The sequence below is a fragment of the Apteryx mantelli genome, chromosome 2, assembly GCF_036417845.1.
Source record: "Apteryx mantelli isolate bAptMan1 chromosome 2, bAptMan1.hap1, whole genome shotgun sequence".
Classification (NCBI taxonomy): Eukaryota; Metazoa; Chordata; class Aves; order Apterygiformes; family Apterygidae; genus Apteryx; species Apteryx mantelli.
Window position 1 is genome coordinate 92,564,570 of NC_089979.1, and position 20,292 is coordinate 92,584,861.

Here is a 20,292-nt window from a genome sequence, read left to right on the forward strand (position 1 = left end):
ATGGCTCTAAATTCACCGCTACCGTCATGTGCGGGAAAGGGCGCTGCCAGCATGATGATGTCACGGCGGGCACCGGCAAGCGCAGGCGCACTTGGGCGTTTCTGGTGCTGCGCAGTGCCCGCTCCGCAAGCAGGCAGAACCGGGACAGCCCTGGCGTTGCCGCAGCGGAGGGTCCGCGCATGCGCGGAGCGGCGCCGAGCACGTTGCGCGGCGTGGAGTGGCTGTTCGGCCCCTCTCGCGAGCAGTAACCGTGCCAACGGCGTGGTGCGTGCTGGGCCTCGCCAGGCGCCTGGCCGCCATGGGCCGCCGGGCGCGGGACCGCCGGCGGCAGCAGCAGCAGCAGCGTCAGGAGCGGGGAGGCGACGGCGGCGGCGGGGACCAAGCAGTGAGAGCGGGGCCGGGCTGGGCCGGGCGCGGGGTGGGGATGGGTGGCGGCAGCGCCTCGTGGCTGACGGTGACGGTGTTGCAGGTCTGGGCCAGCGGGTACCCCGAGATCGTGAAGGAGAACGAGCTGTTCGAGCGGTACTACCGGGAGCTGGGCATCGTGCCGGCCGGCGAGTGGGACGCCTTCATGGCGGCGCTGCGGGAGCCACTGCCTGCCACGCTGCGCATCACCGGCTACAAGAGGTGAGAGCCGGGACGGCCGCGAGGGCCGGGCCCGGCCGGGCGGGGAGTGGCGAAGGGAGGCGGCGAGTGGCCCACACTTGTTGCTGCGCGCTCCTGAAGTGCTGACCTTACATCGCATAGATGGAGATTCAACATGCTCTTTTCAGAGCGTTTTTTTAAACTTTAAAGTCTCCACTATTTTTATGGCAGACAAGCTTGGTCATCTGAAGGGATATGCGTTAATCTGTCTTCATCAGAAACCCTCTCTCTCCTTTAGCCATGCTAAAGAGATTCTCCATTGCTTGAAAAACAAGTATTTCAAAGAGCTGCAGGACCTAGAGGTAGATGGCCAAAAAGTTGAAATGCCGCAGTCATTAAGCTGGTAAGTGAACTAAGGTGCTCTGTGGATTCATGTCGTCTACTTTGATGGATTAGTTTGTTCTTTCTTTTTTTTCTTTTTTTTGCCTCTACCCTTTTTCTGTTGTCTTTTTTTTTAGGTATCCGGAAGAGTTAGCCTGGCATACTAACCTGAGTAGAAAAATCTTACGCAAATCGCCAGAACTGGAAAAGTTTCATCAGTTTCTGGTTAGCGAAACAGAATGCGTAAGTTTAAGGGCAGTTGATTCTGATACATCTTGATATTTCTTTATATGCTGAGCTGAGTTTTATTTCAAAACATTATCAAAAATTGACTGTACCTTTTCTTTCAAAGGTTGATTAGCTCAGGAAAATCTGGATATTTTCCTGTATTGCTGTTGACGGTGATTCATCGTGTAGTTCCAGCACATAACTGCAGTTGTATATATTTGGCCTAAACTAATCTCAGTTTTTGTTTGGGAATGCGACAATGTGTGCTTCTAAAAGAATTAATTACTGTTACTGTTAGAATTAGTTACTGTTAGAAAACTGACATTTGAGTCTTTGGAAAAAGACTGTATGTATGTGTGCATTAATGAATGTTTCTCACTTGTACTTGGTTAAAGCCAGGTCCTCATCTCTTCTGAGTAGCAAATACATCCATAGAATTAATAAAACCACAGTATTTCATCCAGCTGAATTTTCTGATAACTTCATATTTACCCCATTTTATGTTTGGTGTTAAGTGCTAAAAATTTATTTCTAAGTTTACAACTGTCTTATTTTTTTATTATACTGTGAAGAATTCTAAAATATATATGTATTACAGGAGAAATGCTTTCATTCATGGAATAAGAAGGAGCTTTTAGGGGGTTGTTTTTGTTTTTTAAGGGAAATATAAGTCGTCAAGAAGCTGTTAGTATGATCCCACCTCTGCTGCTTGATGTTAACCCTCATCATAAGGTAAATTTAAAATATACTGTATACTGGAATTTTTTCTTAGAAGATACTTCGATTAATCTAGCAATTATTTCAGCGTCTATACAGCTATCATCTTATGTATTAGTATGTTTCATGCTTTCTGCATGCAGACAACAGCAATTAACTACTTTTCACATCGCAGGTACGTTGTCAAAGGAACAGCTGCTTTTTCAACTATGTTTAATATCACTTAAGAAATACTCAGTTTTGAATTAGTTGCATAATCTTACTTTCAGTGTGTAATTGTACTTAGTTGTATATAAGTTAATGTATTCATGTTTCAGCTCCTTTCTAAAGAAGGACGACTGAGTATTTTTAACTCTCTGCTATCCACCACACTGGGAACAGGCATCCTTTCCAAATAACAGTGTTCTCTACAAGTTAGTTTTCTTTACTTTATTCATTTTGAAGAAGTTGCGAGCTTCTGCTCCATAAACCTGTTAGGCAAAGTTATTTAGGTGAAGTGAAACATACTTTTGATAGTAGCTAAAGATTATAGGTTGCTAGCTTCTAACTGAGGTGACTAAGGAATGCCTATGATATTTTCTTATGGCAGATTGTAGGAATGATATCTGGCAGCAGGACTGGTAGTAAATGTCCTGTTCTGACTTTAGTGATGTCTTAATACGCTACATATATTTGCAGAATGCACTTGTTTGCAGTCTGTCAGGTGGTCTTATTCTTTCAGGCTGTGTTAGTGAGCTAGTTAAAAGTGCTAGGAATTTTTCTTTATTCTAGAATACTGTGCATTAAACCTGGACTGTAGCTATTTCTTGTTGGCTGGTCCACCAAATTTGCAAAGGATACAAAAAAAATATTTCTGAGGCATTGATTCAAGTCCCTTGCTATCTCAAGCAGCCACATTGTACACTCCTTTCTTAAATTTTAAGTTTTAAAACTTCTGACCTGTATGTTTTACAGACCTGTTCGTATATATTTTTATATCAACAGTGCTTAGCATAGGTAGCTTTTCTGTTTACTTACTCTATTCTGATCCCATCTTTTATCCTGTTGGCCAATTTCAGCTAACTTTTACCGCTTGTGAAAATTTGTAACCAAGCAAGAGGAAAAACTCTAAAGTTCCTTACTCAGGAAAACAGTGCTAGCTATCAAATTGCTGTGAAAGTGACTCTGTAAATGACTCAATCACAATCAAAGTTTGTGATGAACCAGGAGCAAGAAATATGCTAGCAATCAGGTCTTAGTGGCTTGAGAATGTTGTGTTGCCTGAGGGTGGTTTGAATACTTCTTAGGTGTTTTTTCTAGGATGTAGTAGTAGTAAGCAGTTTATGCTGCCCTGATTTTTTCATTAGAATGCAAATATGTAGGGAGGATAGTAATTCGTTTTTACAAAATATATATAATCAACCTGTCAGATATTCTCGGATTAGTTTACTGATAGTTGAAGAAAAATTAACTTGCTCTTAATTTAATTTTAATTTTAGTTTACCCTTAGTGTGTGTATGTGTGTGTGTGTGTGTGTGTGTGTGTGTGTAAAGTTCCAGTTAACGTCAGTCAGAGTTGCTTGTGAGCTGATAAAAGCACCATGTCCCTGTGTCTATGTTCAGATTTCTCTTTCAGTTTTTTTTGTCAGCTGATACATTTGTTCCCTACAAACTGATAGCCTTTTGTATTTTGCATTCTGCATTCCTTGATGCATATAAAGAGCAGAAGTATACTTTGTGTTTTGGCAAAGCTGTGTGCAGAACAATCATAATTCTGCAATTGTATGCAAAAATATTTAATTTAAACAAGAGCCCATAGTTAATTTCTCAAGTACATTAAAAATAAAAGGTAGATTTTTTTTTTTAACCTTCTGTTTTTTGTAGATTTTGGATATGTGTGCTGCACCTGGATCTAAGACTGCACAACTTATTGAAATGTTACATGCAGACATGAATGTTCCTTTTCCCAGTAAGTTTGGAAAAAGTACCTGAAACTTTTGTGACTTTAGATTTACATTTTTTTCCTTGTAGAAGATTATTTTTAATATCACAGATAAATAATAACTGCACTTAACTGAATTCTCTAAGTGCTGGGGTTAGATGAAATGGGAAAATAAGCATAGAATGCATTTCTGATTCTTTAAAGATTATGCCTAGGTAGTTTCCCACAATTCAGGCAGTGCATGTGCATCCTGTTCTCTGGATCTTGTTATACCTCTGTCTTTCCCTTGAAACTTCGTGGGCTTCCTTGGCTTGAAATAGAGAGATGAATTATATGTTTTCACAGTTCAGGTTATACTAGGTGTGTAATAACCAAGTTTATTTCATTAGGTGGTGCCCCACGAGCGCTTATGTTTTAGTGGTGTCCTCTGTATAGCTTACTGCATCAGTCATAAAATAAATGATAGCATAGTTTCTCTTTTTAAGCTTCAGAATCTTTACTTGCAGTTAGATGCTCACAGAAAATACTGCCCTTAGAAATTGTGAGGTGGGTTTTTAGTTGTTTTGGGTGGGGTTGTTGTTATGCAATCTCTGCATGTTGGTAGATTTTCTGTCTTTAGGGGCAGTGGAAATTCTCTCTCTGTTGTGAGGGCTTTGCTTACTCTGAGAATAAAAAACGGGAGGGCCTTGCTTCTGTCTTTTATCAGCTGCACGGAAGCTAGAAGTCTTGAGACTGTTGTTGACATATCAGTTCAACCTCATGGTGCTTTATTTTATTTTATGTTCAATAAAAGGTCCTTTACTTATGGTCTTCTAAATAATTAAAAAAACCTCTAGTAAAAGACTTGCACAAATATGAAGATGAGGCAATAAACTCTTTAAAATTATTTTACTATTGAATAGTAAAGCGTCTTCCTGATATTTTATGTTTCCAGAGGGTTTTGTAATTGCTAATGATGTTGACAACAGGCGTTGCTATTTGCTGGTTCATCAAGCTAAGAGGTTAAACAGTCCATGTATCATGGTGGTAAATCATGATGCCTCAAGCATCCCTAATCTACAAATAGACATTGATGGAAGAAAAGAGGTCCTCTTCTATGACAGGATTTTGTGTGATGTCCCTTGCAGGTATCTTGCATGTATTCTTCAGTATACAGATTTTATTGTACTAAGTGCAATATTGAAATTTTTTGTTACTGAGTTACCCTTTTTGTGTTGCTAAGTGAGATATGATTTATAGTGACTTCCAAAACAGGTGAATCTGTTGAACAGTCTTGGGTAAGGGTATACCAAATCAAGGCAAATTTTTTTCATTCTAAATGGTTCTTAAATTTGGTTATTTAAAAGGCTATGATTTTTGATCTCCTTACACTCAGAATATTGAAATACAAACACAGCTTAGAAACAAACAGTAAAACATATTAGATCTAGTTAATATGGGAGAGGAGATGTTAATTTTTTGCTAATAGAAATGACTGATACAAAATGAGTTGTATCCACACATAATGCAAATCTGTTCAATCTCTGTTATAGTGGAGATGGAACCATGAGGAAAAACATTGATGTATGGAAGAAGTGGACTACACAAAATAGTTTGCAGCTCCATGGGTAAAAATGTTTATTATACTTCTGCACTTATTTCATTTCTCTCCTTCTTTTCCCATCTCTTCGGCACTTGCATGCATTTATATATTAATATATGACAAAGCAAAGATTAAGAATAGTTGCCACTTTCTTCTCAACTCAAGCACTTATGTGCTCTTCTGAGAAAGTGTTACTATTTTCGATGTGAGGTTGACCTCCAGTGAAGTTTGTGAGTCTAAACTGTTTGTGTACTTGTGAATATCTGGGCCTATTAATATTCACTGAATTATTAATTTAAACAAGGTAGCTAATAAAGTAGGGAACAAATCATTTGGATAGGATTCTTAGCATTTAAATAGGTAAAATACTTTTAGAAAATACCTGATATAATCACAGGAACTTGTAAAGTTTAGTAGTAATGTTTCAATCTTTAGAATTTTAGAGATCATACATACAGTTTCAATTACCAGTCAATGGTTGGTTTATGTTAATTGATGGTGAATGAGCACTTAGCTAGTGCAGATGTATGGTCAAAAGCAGTAATTTAAACATAGATGAAAGAGCTTAGAACATTTTAATGTGCACTTGGAACAAGCTAGGAATGCAGTCAGTTACTGTGACTCAGCTGCCATATGATAACTTGTTACTACTTGATAAATTTTTCATACTTGCAGCTTTTATTTTAATTGTAAGTATGCAGCTAGGGTACAAGCTGATAATGCACTATGGTGATTTTTTTCCCAGAAGGCCAGTACTAGCTAAGCTGTATTGTCATTGTTATTTTTAATAGTCAGATTACTCTTCATTTTAATTCTAGATTTCTGAGAAGAAAAGTAAGGTTTTGGGGTTATTTTTCCAGTATTGGACACTTTATTATAAACTTGATGGGGCACTCTATAGAACAAAATACAAAATGTTATGTTAAAATTTATGCAAAAATGTTAATGCTTGACCTAATTGCTGTTTTAAAAGCTGTGACTGTGTAACAGATATAATTGTAAATATCTGCAGTATAGAAATAGCTGACTTATTTTAAAATTTTCTTTAATTTGTGCACTGGTGACAGCTGTGGAACTCAGTATGTGCTAACTTAGTTCAAGGAAAGTAAAGTGTCTGTGGTACAGTTTCACTTGTAAAAATTTTTGTCGTAAATCTTTCTGGTTCCTGAGTGATATCTGGCTAGATCAAGAATGTTTTGTTAGATTGCAGTTAAGAATTGCAACCCGTGGTGTTGAACAGCTTGCAGAAGGTGGGAGAATGGTATATTCTACATGTTCACTGAATCCTATTGAAAATGAAGCTGTGATTGCGTCTCTGCTGGAGAAGAGTCAAGGTATGAATGTGACCTTGGAGAATATGGGGAAATTCTTTCTCGTGGCATGAAAAAAAGATATGTGGATAATAGAACTAGTAGCGAGCATAATATAGGTAACGTGTTCCTAATATGCAAAACTGCGGCATTTTTTTGGCATCTTTAGGGTTTTATTGGCATTGATACAAGCAGTCTTCTTAAATGGGCTTGAATCAGGTGTGAGTATAAAACCTGAAGAATTTCTGTTAATGATATGCTAAAGACTTCTACAAAACAATGGGACTGAGTTTTTATTATCTGGCTTCTACTGACTGATTCCACTGATTGGAGTCTGTGTCTGACATTTATGTTTCCTTTGGATAACACAGCTTGGGACCCTACTGCTGTTTGCTGTAAGGGTGAAAAGCCTAGAATAGGTCACAAGCATATATAAGCAGTTTGAGCAATGTTATTGTGCAGCAGTAGGTGAGAGTCACTGATACCTTTAGCATCCTTTGACCTACATCTTGACATCCTTGTAATCTTAATATCTTTAAGTCTATGTTTTTCTGCATTTTTGACTTGTATGTGAAGGCTTGTATAAGTTGCTGTTAAATCTCCATCATCTGAGATAATAAGAGGTGAAAAATCTGAGATGAGCTGGGTAGCTGCACTGCCTCAGCTTGTGATAGTAGGGTTGAGTAGCCCCTGTTTCTGGGTCTGAGCTGGTGGACACTGTTCTCTGAGTCAGTAACCTGAAATTTGGAGACATCTAATTGGATTTTGCTTGAAAAGTTCCACAGAGTTTATTAAGTTGAGCTTTGTACTGTGCAGAAGTAACTACATTATTTCTGGAGCTGAGCTGATCGTGGAAGTAGAATAACCTGTTCTGTGCAATGTTTTCTTTATACTAATCACTGTTCTGGACCCAAGTTATGTATGCATGTAATGTCATGGTCTCTGAAACAGCAGTTCAGCTAAAATGCCTGCAGGTAATTAGGAACTGACTATATATTTTCCACTCAAAAGACATTTTTATTTAAAGATAGTTTCTTTGGCAGACTGAATGAACAGAACAGCATAGATCTATTTTCAGTAAATTAAAATATACATGGTTTATTGAACGTTGTAGTAGGCCAGAGTTCAACTAATTTAAAGATGACCAGGCTAGGAGCACAAAGCAGTATGGATGTGGGCTGAAAAAATGAGGGCAGCAAATGCAGTATTTGGGGCAAACTCAGTGCTTGGAAGTGAGGACCATGACTGCAGTCTTGAGCAGTGGCATTTGGATCTTGTCTCTGCCCAGTAGAGGTGTTCTGGGGCTTACTTTAAGACTATGACATGTCCCAGAGAGCGAATGTCTGCTTTGGGGCTTGAATGCAGATGCAGCTTTAGAGAACAGTAAAAGTACTGCCGTGGTCTGTTAGGGACATTGGACCTGAAGGATTTGCTTCATATGATGAAAATCAATCTAGAAGGTTTGTTGTTTCTTCTGTATTAACTTAGTTATCTAGTGCTTTGCAATACTGCTGCTCATGGAGCTGATGAGAAACCTTTCCCCTTAGGGCTGAAGGAGTAAGGAAAAGGCATTTGTACAATGTGAGTACTGCTACTGGGGGTTATAGTACCTCTGATGGACCGTTTAATGCCTGATGCAGTCTGGAGACATCAGTTGAAGTCATGGTGTAGGTATTCAGGAATATTCAAAGGATGGGTAGAAATGTCAAGTCACATGAGTCACATTTGAAAATGTCATTTTGAGGGGGATTTTGCCTGTGAATTCCCATTTCACTTTTTCATTTATTTGAAAGATTTACCTTCAACTGTTACATACAGATAGTCACTGTAAGAATAAATGGTTGGTCGTGTAGAACAGGCTGGTAAATGCTGAAAAACATGAGGAAAAGCCTACTTAAGTGTTAAGCAATTAAAGAATTCAGAATCATGAAAAAAAGTTTAAGGTTATTTTTCTCTAGAGCCATCATCTACTTAAACAGTCAGTTTTTATATCATTGTTTTTAGATTCAGGGCTACTCAAAGTTTTTAATCTGCAGGTTAAATAATGATAAATCTGCTGATGTTTCTTGAAGTAATTGGCAAATTTTAGTTATATAACCTTTTGTTCTGTTAGGCTGTTAGTACTTACTCTCCTGTTAAACAGTTTGGACTTTTCCCTTCCCTTTCTTAAAAAAAAATTCCTCTCACACTGGAATATGGTAAGATTGTAAATCCATAAAATCAGAATCCAGCAAGCATTTCAAAAGGCATAGTCATCCCAAAAGAGTACTTCTCTGGAAAACACTTAATGACTCTAGTAATTCCAAATATCAAGTAAGCGAGAATAAAAACTTTTCTATAACTGCACTGTCTGGAATAATGATGTTTAATTATATAGCTTGTGGAATATTACTTTATGCAGCTGTTACAAAAAATATCCAACCATTAATTTTTGGTTAATTTATACAGATTGCAAACTTCCATAATTATTGTGAAAAGCTCTTCCCATCTTTCTTATTAAGTTACGCTGTAGTAATTGTATTACATTTTGTTACCTGAAAGACTTAAAAAGAAGTTTTTCATGTCATGAAGTGTTAAGGCTTTATGGAAAACTATGTTTATAAAAGTTAATTAGGAGTCCAGTTCTCAAATTTTGTTTTTAAAAATTTTTATATTCCTGGGCTTTCAGGTGCCTTAGAACTTGCTGAAGTCTCTTCTGAGTTGCCAGGTTTGAAGAGGATGCCAGGAATTACAAAATGGAAGGTATTTGCCTGATATTTCTGTAACGTTCTTGGTCTATACTGGAGTGTTAAATTAGGGAAGAGTTTTGAAATGTACGATTTTAAGTGATTAGATTGAGCTAAAATAATGTTAGTGATTTGCTGCTTAGAATTTTAGACTATATAGTATTGTAGGGGAGAGGACTAAAATTCTTTCTGATGATAAGCAAAATGCAGCTTATCTCCCTTGTCTGCTTTTTTCTTTGTCCTTTATCTTTCTTTGCTCTGCCTCCTTTACCTTCTTAATATAATTCCCTTTCCTGCTGTGTGCAGTTTGTGTCCTGTAGATGGCAACATCATTTCAGCCACTTTATTTTTCCTTCTCAATCTTTAGACTCTCTAACAGTCAGATTCTGCACTTTTGTAGCTGGTCCATTTGAATTATTTCAAGAAAGGGTTTAACAGCTTTTACTTCCAAATAAGCTAGAAAAACTGCAGTGATGTGAGTAATCCTAGTATATTAATAGAACCCAGAACCTTTTATTCCAGGCTTTATTTGATATCAGTTCTGGAAACAGACTAGTGGGGAAGGGCAAAAATAACCCAAGAAAAGTAGAAGACCATCCTGGCAGTAGGGAAGGAAGCTCTGATTAAATCTTAATTATGAACATGTGCCTTTGCAATGCGATTGGTTGTTCTGTCTTCTCCCATGATTTCACTACTTGCGATGGTACAATCTGCAGGATTGTGCCTGTATGAAGCTAGGCTAATGAGCAAGATACATGGAATAAAGATTTACTTACACTCTGCCATTAGAAAGCCAGCCTAGAAGCTGGATGGTTTCTTTCTTCTCCTGATCCAAAAGGTTTAAATTGTACACTCGTACCTGAAGGATAAATGTGAAATGGATAACTGACTATATGATCTTCATCTTAATTTGTTTGTGCAGTATAAAGCTACAAAATATATTCGTAAAGATTGCTAAGAGTATATTGTGTTCTGGGAAAGACTTATTTCTGTCATTGCTTTTGAAATACAAATCTCCCTAACAGATGTACTTTAAAAAGTATGGCAATACAATCTGTAGAAAGTTTCTAAGACTTTCTTCTCTTCAGCCCTTATCTGCTGCTACTACATTCTTTCAAGCCTTATTGGCTAGTTCATTATTGAATATGTTAGCTTGCTTTGATGCTGTTTTTACTTAGTATAGTCTTTTGTTTCCTGAAGAAACATCTGTTCAGTGGGTGCTGTATGACTTAGTGGTTACATTGAATATTCCTGAGCATCAGATGACTGTAAATCTCTATAAACAGCATAAGAAAAATTAGGTTTTGTTCAAGGGACACTGAGGTGCTTGCAAATATACTATATTCTGTCTTCAAGCCAGCTAATGAATGAATTCCAACGACTTCTTTCAGAATCTTGAAGGAAAAAACTGTTATAACTTCAGATATGGTAATCTACTTTTGCAATGCTGTTAGTTCTCCCCTTATGAGAGGCTAGTGAAATGGCTGATAGGAAAGAGATTAGCTTATTCTCTTACCTTGTCACTCCAGTGGTTACACTGTGATGTTAAACTGCTAAACCAAAACTGAACAGAGCAGGGCTGTTAGACAGTTACTTTATCACATCCAAAATAGTTTTAGACTCATTAGCACTTCCAGTTATTTATCAGTCCTGCTGTTTGTTTGTCAGGCTGAGCTTGTGATGTGCAAAGAAGAGCAGTTCAGAATCACAGTCTGTCTTCTCTGCATCTAGCAATATGACACATAGTGGGTTTAGACTAGAAATATTAAATCTGGAATTACAGTCCATTCTATTTTGGTAGCAGAAACATACAAAGCCATGATATTTTAGGTGTGATCTGGTCATTGGCACTGTAGCACAGTTACTGAGAAATACCATACTTCATGATGTTGGAGTCTGTGTTTGAACTTTCTTAGTGAAATTGTCATCTAGATAAATATTAGATTTCAGTTTCCAATAGGCCACTTAATCAAATCTTTAAGAATCACAAAAAGTTATATGGAAACACTTCAGTGTACCCGACAGTCCTGAACTCATGTCCACTGTGGTGCTACTATTTTTTTTTTTCCTAAAAACACTGAAGGACCCTTCACTTCAGTCATGAATTTTATGTGTTTTCTTTCCCACACATCTGCAGATGTGATTTTCCTTACAGCCCTAACATCCACTATGAAAAAAAGACTTCTAGAGATCTTGAAGTTAAAATTTTTCCTATTTTATTTTTTCTTCACTTTGCTATTCTTGCTAAATCAATATTCAAAATGCCTTGTTAAAGCTGTTGTGGCTTTAAACTTTTACTTGTACTCTAAGAGAGTCCTCAAAAAGCTATGACTCTTTGAGAGAACAGGGTAGTGTGATGTCCACTCAGAATCTCAAACTGTGTTTATAGATGTGTTCTGAGTCCTAAGGATATAAGCACTGGAAAATACACAGGGATATGGTTCTTCAGTAGCTTTCCTTAAAAATGTTCTTATGAGCTATATAGGGCTGCAACATGGGGCTCTATGCTTACCAGGCCATGTTGCAAACTTGCATCTTACATACATAATGAGAAATGCTTCAGATTACTCATTTCCAGTCAACTAGTCTCTAGTAGAATACAATCACCCTTCTTCCTTGTATATTGCTTGGAAACTAACCCCAGCAGAATGTCACACAGCGAGTCTCATGGAGAAAGAGAAGTGACATATCTTAAATAATCTTTATAAATTCCACTGCTGTCCTTCCCCTTCTGGTTTTTGGGTTTCTGTATATTCTGGAAGTTAACAGAAATCACTGCAGTTAATTCTACACTAGTCTTTACTTGACTGCTCACTATTTGAACTGTAAAGAGGGAAGCAAAGAGGAATGGCTGGCAAAAATTTCCTGCGCTTGAGGTGCACACATGCAATACATACAGGAACAATGCATTTGAAAGATCTTAATTTACTGTACCAGAAAATAACTTCTCTTTTTGGCATCTGAACCTTGTTTTGAAAGTATTTTAATTAAAACTTGTAAAAATGTTGGCCCGAATTGTGCATGTTATTTTTTTCCCCTCCTCTGAAGGTAATGCTGAAAGATGGGCAGTGGTTTGAAGAGTGGAAAGATGTACCTTCTAATAGACAAACACAAATACGTCCCACTATGTTTCCAATCAAAGAAGAAGAGAAGCTAAAGGCAATGAATCTAGAGCGTTGGTAAGTTTTCCCAGAGTAGATTTTATGAAGCTTAGATGGTTACCTTTTATGGTATAAAAAACTTTTATAGTAGTGGGCAAATTAGAGTTAGGAGTTCAGGTTAAGAATGTGTTGCAGCATAGACCTATGCTTTTATTAGTGAATATATTTTGGTTGCTTCATATGTAATGACAGAACACAGCAGTTAGATTCTAGTGATGTCAGAGAAATTACTGGAGGTTGCTTACAAGGAAAAAAGTACTCATGCAAATAGGTCAGTTTACAACCAATAGAGATATATAGGCAAAATTACAGAAAAGTAGGTAAAACTTGAATCTTTCAGCAGTGTGACTAATTTTCTGTGAAAGGTTTTCCACAGCTATTCTAAAAATACAGTGTTTAGAAATGACTCATTAAAGCTCAGCAGTGAATGGTGAAATGAGTGTATTGCACTGATGCAATTTATTTGCCAGAATGCTCTATTTTAAATCCTGTTTCTACCTTGATCAATTAATCTGTGCAATCCTAATGGGGATACTTAGTTTACTCTAGAAGTAAATATAAATGTGACACTTCTAGTACTCTGAAAACCTGAAAGCTGATGATGAACAGATGGCAACCTTTCTTTTTCTAGTCTTAGAATATTGCCGCATCACCAGAACACAGGAGGCTTCTTTGTGGCTGTATTAATAAAAAAATCTCCAATGCCATGGAATAAACGCCAGCTTAAGGTAATTTCTCTTTAAAAAGCTAAAATGATAACCTTTTATAACATTTCTGGAATTTTTTGAAAGTTTTCATAATAGAAATGTAACTATTGTTCTGTATTTACGCTTGAGTTATATTTCAGTGTGTCAGGTAAAAATAAATTCCTAAATCCCATAAGAACTTTAAAAAATCTCCTTTGAAAGTAGGAAAAAGCAATTCTGCAATCATAGTAAAATTACATGTAAAAGTTGAACCTAAAATTAAGGTTCTGAAAGAATGCAGAAGCAGATTAGATTTGGTAGCTGAAGCTGTTACTGCCTTTAGCTGTGTGTGTGTGTGTGGTTCCTCAGCTGCAGTTTTTCTACTGTGCTGTAGTAAGCTAATTCTGATTTCAGTGTATCTTACTCTACGGTTTGTGGGTCAGGAGCGATTCACTAGATTAGAGTCTAGCAGGTCCTCAGCAGGAAGAATGGATGTAAAGCTGTAAAGTGTAGCAACTTCAGCCATCTGACTTGAATCCACTATTGTCAATTGTCTTTCTTGCTTAACCAATAGGATTTAAAGTTGTTGGGTTTTGTTTGATCTCTTAGATTATTCATATCTTGAGAAAAACCTTGTGTGAATCTCTTATAGCTGTTTCCATTGGTTTGATTCGCTTCATTAGAACACCTTATGAGTAAAATTTATGAGGCAATAAGGAAAAAGCATGCATGCAGAAGCAAGCTTCATCTGAATAATTCATACTGTTGTAAATTGCATGCTGTTATACTCTCATGGAAAGTGTGCAGCAGGATGTGTGTGTTATTTTGAGTGCTAGGAGGAAAAGAACTGGTCTTGAATTAAAATGGTCTTCTCTGTGAACGCTTGAGCATTTTATAAATGGTACAAGAATACCTTTCTTGGAAAATCAGTGAGAAATTGTCCAGAGCAATACTACAGGTAAATGTTAATTTTGATGGAATCCTGACTTAGTAGTTAGAGTATCTCCCTAAATGGATCTTTTTAAGCTTACAAATTAATGAGAGTTAAGCATGTGCAAAGAGGGAACGTAGGTACCTCTTATTACCAGTTAGATACTACTTTTGCTCTTTTGAAAGTACTTACTTTGAAGCAGGTTAATCAGAAATTACCGCAAAGAACAGGAGATACTGTAGAGGCAGCAGCTAATTCAGATGATGGTTCTGAAGACATCACTGAAGAACCAATACTTGCGGAAAATGAAGAGTCTAAGAAAATGCAAAAACTGCAGAATTCGGACACTGAGCAAAGCAAAAAGGAAGGCGTGTGTGGGTAAGAGACCATGTCTAAATATTTGTATTGTAACAGCTTCCTAACTGCTGAGTATTCTTTAGTTCTTAAATTATTGGATTCATTTAAAAAGTGTATCAACAAGCAGTTATTGAATGTACTCCACTGTCTTACAGTGCCATGTTTTCTATCTTGTATTTCAGCAGATTAGGAAAACAACCACCTCACTTGCTAGCATTTACAAAATCTGGTAGGCCTTTCTTCTGTGTTAAGGAAAAAACTGCTTTCAGAAATTAACCTTTGGAAGATCTTTCTGTTACTCCCTCAATTACTCTGTTACTCCCTCACAAATCTCTGCTTACTTGTATGGGCTTTCTGTTCTCAAGCACTGCTTTCACTTTCTTATTTAAAAAAAATAAATTGTGGGTAGTGCTGTCTTAGTTAATGAAGCACAAGAAAATGCCACTCTTTATTGCATATTATCGTTATTTGTAAACTAAGTATTGACTAAGTGAACTAAATTTACTGATTTTAAACCAAGCATTTTTACTAAAATTTGGCACTGCTATTTGTTTTTTTAGACCACCACCATCTAAAAAAATGAAGTTGTTTGGTTTTAAAGAAGACCCATTTGTGTTTCTCCCTGAAGATGATCCATTGTTCCCTCCTATCCAGTAAGGAAAAAGTTTCTGTTTAAGCAGTAAGAATCCTAGTTGTTTAGGGATATTAGTAATTTAGTTAATCACAAAAAATGGGTCTAGTTGTTCATACATAAAATTTTTTCCCTGTCTATACACCAGGTGCCCCTCTCCTCAACACTTAAACTTTTCTTAAAGGAAGATAGCCAGCTAAACTAACCTGGATTCAGAAGGCCACAGAAGATAGTTAGCACTGGAAATTTTCAAGTGCATCTTAGTGTCTATGGCAGCTAATATTTTCTGATATCATGAGTCTTAGAAATGCTAATACATGTTCTGGAACTGAAGTGTCAAATGACTGAAGGTTTTTGCAGAGATCACTCCAGGACTAGGCTAATCAGTGCATTTTGAATATCTGATTTCATTGTTCACTTAATCAAGCATTAATGAGTATTTTGGTCACAGGAAATTTTATGCATTGGACCCTTCATTTCCCAAGATGAATTTACTAACTCGAACTCAAGAAGGGAAGAAGAGACAGCTGTACATGGTTTCTAAGGAGCTAAGGAATGTGCTTCTGAACAACAGTGAGAAGATGAAGGTATGGTTCATCTCTTCAGATTTTCACAACAGAATTCATAAGCATCAGTGGATGCCTCCTTTAACCTTGTTGCAGAGCCTATTGCTAATACAGAGAAGTAGCCCTCTTTTTTTTTTTTTTCCTTAGCCTGAATTAATATTTTCCTCTTTTTCCATCCTCTTTTTAAGAGAGAAAGAATTGTCTCTGATAGATAAGTCTTGGTCTCCACGATTAAAAACAAATATTTTTTTTGCAGTTGGAAGGGAACTTAAGAATAGAGGAAGGGAATATAGCTGCTGTATGTGTACCTGAATTGTTATAAGGTCTTCAGGTACTTTCACAAGTAATCGTAAGTTTACTTTGACACCATTATTTTTATATGAGCACCTTAATAATGAAAGTGTAGTAAGCTTTGAAAGTCTACCAACAATAACAGATGACTTCTGTTGAATTAATAGCTGATTATGTTACACTGGGGCATTATTTAAAAGTAATTGGTTATATCTTACGATGGTATGGTAGCTGCATATGTACTCAGTACAACAATTGAACATTTTTTAAAGTTGTTAAGAAACTGAATGATCATGGCATAAGTAGTAGTTTGTGCGAATTAGAAATTGTGGGAAAATAAATTTATTTTTTCACATGACTTCCAATGGAAAACACCTTGCAAATGCTAAGGATTTATCTTAAAAATCATAGAATAATTTAGGTTAGAAGGAGATCATCTAGTCAAGCTTCATTTGTACTCCAAGCAGGGCTAACTTCAAAACTAGATCAGACAAGGCTCATGGCCTTGTCCGTTTGAGTCTTGAAAATTTCCAAGGATGTTCAGTACTTCCTTAATATAGAGAAGATGGGTAAATATTCAAGATGGGTAAGTATTTATCCTTTTATCCCGCTGACAAGAAATGGCTACATAATTGACAATTTTTAAGAAACTGATACATTATATTAGGCACTAAGTCTTTGGGTACCACAATGGATAGTGTCCTAATATTAAGCATTTGTGTGTTTTTCAAATCCTACCTTGATTGACTTTCCCAGAATCACTCAGAAAATTCTTACTAAAATTAAAATTAGATCTTAATTGTTCAGTGTCCTCATTTTAAGGCTACCAGTTCTTCGGTGTTCAATTTTCAACAGCATGGAAAAGAATAAAAGTTGTTAATCTTGACAGCGATCTATATTTTGGTACTGGGATTTGTTTTCCTCTCTCCCTTTCAACAACTAAAACTTGTGCTGCATTTATAATATAAGCCAATCTAGGTTTTGAATTTTGCCATGAATTTAATTCAGTGTCCAGCATAAATGAGCATACGTTGCGGCAGAACTATCTTCCTTCCTATGTTTAGTTAAACAACTGAAGAAAAACAAAGTTCAGAGTGCTAATTTAGAATTTATACTCTTTAATGATGCTTTTTTGGCTTCACAATTTGCAGGTTATTAACACAGGAATAAAAGTCTGGTCTCGCAACAGTGATGGTGAGCAGTTTGGATGTGCCTTCAGATTAGCACAAGAGGTAATTAAATAGCATTGTATTTTCCTTTTTGGTTTCCTGTAGAACCTAGAACGCATCTGGCAGAAATTTTGTCAGATTAAGGACAATTTGTTTTTTCAGCATGGTTTAAAATGTTGTGAAAATTGTTTTCTGATATTAGCTAAAGCAGACACTGTTTAACTTTTTTTTTTTCCTTTAGAAAGTAGAGATTGCATTTTGAAATGTATTTATTTATTTAACAGGGAATATATACCCTATACCCATTCATTCATGCAAGGATTATAAATGTCTGTATAGAAGATGTTAAAATTCTGCTAACCCAGGAGAATCCATTCTTAAGTAAATTTAGCAGTGAAACACAGAAGAAAGTCAAAGATATGGGTAAGCTTTCTGGTTTGTGTTATGACCATTATATAGTATTTTTAAAACATGGAAGATGCTATGAAAATCTTGTCACACAAGCTGTATTCACTAAAGACGTTGGCTAAATTTATCTTAAACGTAGCTGTTAATTAGGTCTTTAAATATTACAAAAGCCCAGTGTGCTACTAGACATTGTAGACCTTTCTGGTCACAGCCTTTGAGGTTTATGAACTCCAGGAACAGAAGACTTTCCAAACTTGTCAGTTTTATGAAGCAATACTGATGAACAAAGGTTTATGATACACTACTGATTATTGCTCCTGTCAGTGCTCCAATTCAGGCTGTTTCTGTGGCATCTGCAATGGTTTCTCATGATTGTACATATCAAATTTATTCAGATTTAATTTTCTTAACTATGGGAAGCCCTGTCTACTCTTCATATTAGATTTTTTTTTCTTTCCCCCTTCCATACTGGATGCTTGTAAAAATTCAGCCTGCTTTTCAGTCTTTATATCATTTTATTTCCAGTCATCACAGTTACTTGTACATTGGTGTTTGATAAGGCAAAATGTGATGGATAGACTAGCTAAAGAACACTTTTTCTAATGTTTGGGCTAGCATGCTCTCATGTTCATTTTACTTAAGTTCCTTGCTGGAGTCACTGAGAGGATTAATCCACTCTTTGGTTTTGTGTTTTTATTTGTTGTTTTATATTTTTGGCAGTTGTTTATATAAAATGTATACAAATACTTTGGTCTGCAAAAAAGAATAAAAATTGAAATTGTCTATAGTTTACTGTATTCATGTAGAAAACTCCTGCCCAGTTGTGACACCATGTTGTATTGCTATTCAAAAATTCATGGTTATCTTCAACACTTTCAAATTACAATCATTTCAACATTATACCACATAACATGTCCTTTCTATTCCCCCTAGCAATGGGAAGTATAGTTCTGAAGTATGACCCTGACCCTGAGTAAGTAGATGGATTTCTCTTTGTTTATTTACTTTTAAAATTTGGACAAGACTTTCTTTTCACTCAGAAAAACCAAATGGAGGCATAGAGATGCAGTGAGGTTGACAGTAAAGTCAGTGCCAGACAGCTTCTTTCCCTGCTAATTCTTTGTATATTCTATCTTGCCTGTCTACTGTCAAAAACAATTGTAGGATTTAGCCCTGTAAAGGACAGCCAGTAGTTTTGCCCATCAGTGCTCCGCAATGTCACTGCATGCTATTCTTTTGACTGCAGAGTTTGACTGTTGACTGCAGAGTTTGAAACAGAGAAAGTTAAATCTTTTTATTGTTCTTTTTTGTTGATGAAGCAGTATCAGAAGCTCTTGAGTTCTTTTTAAATGTAAACTTACATCTCACTGCTGCTTAAATTAATTTTGAAAATATCAGAACAAGAAAATTGTTCTACATGATACCGAAATTAGTAGCTTTGGGTTTGGGGGTTTTTTTTTGCTTGTTTGCTATAGGAGAGCAGGTACTTGTTTAGATCTTAAAGTTAAGAACAATGTACTTGCATCTGCTATGAATAGGTATAAAATGAATATACTATTAAAGATTATGCATTTAGTTATAAAGATATGGCTATAAAATAAGTTTTCCAGATTAATCTTCTCATAGTTAACCAACATAAACTGTTTGTTTGTAGAAAACCTGATACTCTTCAGTGTCCCATAGTGCTGTGTGGTTGGCAAGGAAAGACATCACTCCGTGCCTTTGTTCCCAAGAATGAGAGACTTCACTACCTGAGGATGATGGGAGTTGAGGTGTTTAAAGCAAAGCGGAAAGAGGAGGAATCAGAAAGTAAAACAGAGGAAGAAGTTCAGTACAAGCAAGCACAACTGGCAGAAGGAATTAATGTGGAAAATAACGTGATTTAGTCGCAAAAATGGAAGCAGAAACAGGTGAAGAATCTTCCCACACTCCTGTGGAAAGCAGTGCTATGGAAGTAGAAAATAAAACTGAGGGTTTAGATCAACTTAGTAAAAATGCCAACAATCATGTAAGCTAGGAAAGTGAAGACTGATAAAAGTAGCGTGGATGATTGTTTCTCTCTCTGTCACTTACAGCTTCCATGAGGCTCACATCCAGACTTTTGCCTTTAGCTGGGAAGTTCATTTTAAAGTTTCAGCTGGAATATGAGGTTCTCTTTTTAAAGTTTCACCTATTTTATTTTTTTAAAAGAAAACTATAAAAAGATTTCTCTTTACGTCTGTCTTGTTTTTACCATTTTCAGCTCTGTATTACCAGTGGGTTTTTGTGTCTGTTGCTGGCAATGGACCATGCACCAGTAAAGTCTGAAGCCTATCTTGAAAACAGAATAATGATATGTACAAATAAATTGCCTATCATACTGGTCTGAATCTGGTGAAGAATCTTTTCAGAATAAAAAACTTGGGTTTCATTCAAAAAGTGCAAGCTCTAGGAAAGCATTTTTTTCTCTTAAGACCATTTACCCCACCTCACTCCCAACTTGAGAATGATGCTTATGTAGGTTTTTTAATGGATAAGGGTGTAAGTGTGAGTGTGCACACAAATACATGCATAGGATACATCAATAACAGCCATTAATATAAAATACTGGTTAATGTTTACTCAGAATAAAACAATGCACAGTGTCCTGAAAAAGAAATACAC

General features: G+C 36.5%; 1 protein-coding gene across 1 annotated transcript; it reads left to right on the plus strand.

Moving 5' to 3' along the window:
- The first annotated feature begins 50 nt into the window (after nt 1-50).
- NSUN2 (NOP2/Sun RNA methyltransferase 2) lies at nt 51-20,008 on the plus strand. Its single transcript, XM_067291040.1, is given in 20 exon segments — nt 51-385; nt 470-627; nt 884-988; nt 1,104-1,209; nt 1,855-1,926; nt 3,774-3,858; nt 4,766-4,958; nt 5,364-5,438; nt 6,617-6,747; nt 9,392-9,465; nt 12,498-12,628; nt 13,242-13,338; nt 14,430-14,605; nt 15,145-15,237; nt 15,667-15,802; nt 17,224-17,304; nt 17,526-17,664; nt 18,583-18,622; nt 19,304-19,521; nt 19,524-20,008. Coding segments are annotated over 20 exon segments (2,340 nt in total). The 5' UTR covers nt 51-298; the 3' UTR covers nt 19,667-20,008.
- Nucleotides 20,009-20,292: the final 284 nt, after the last annotated feature.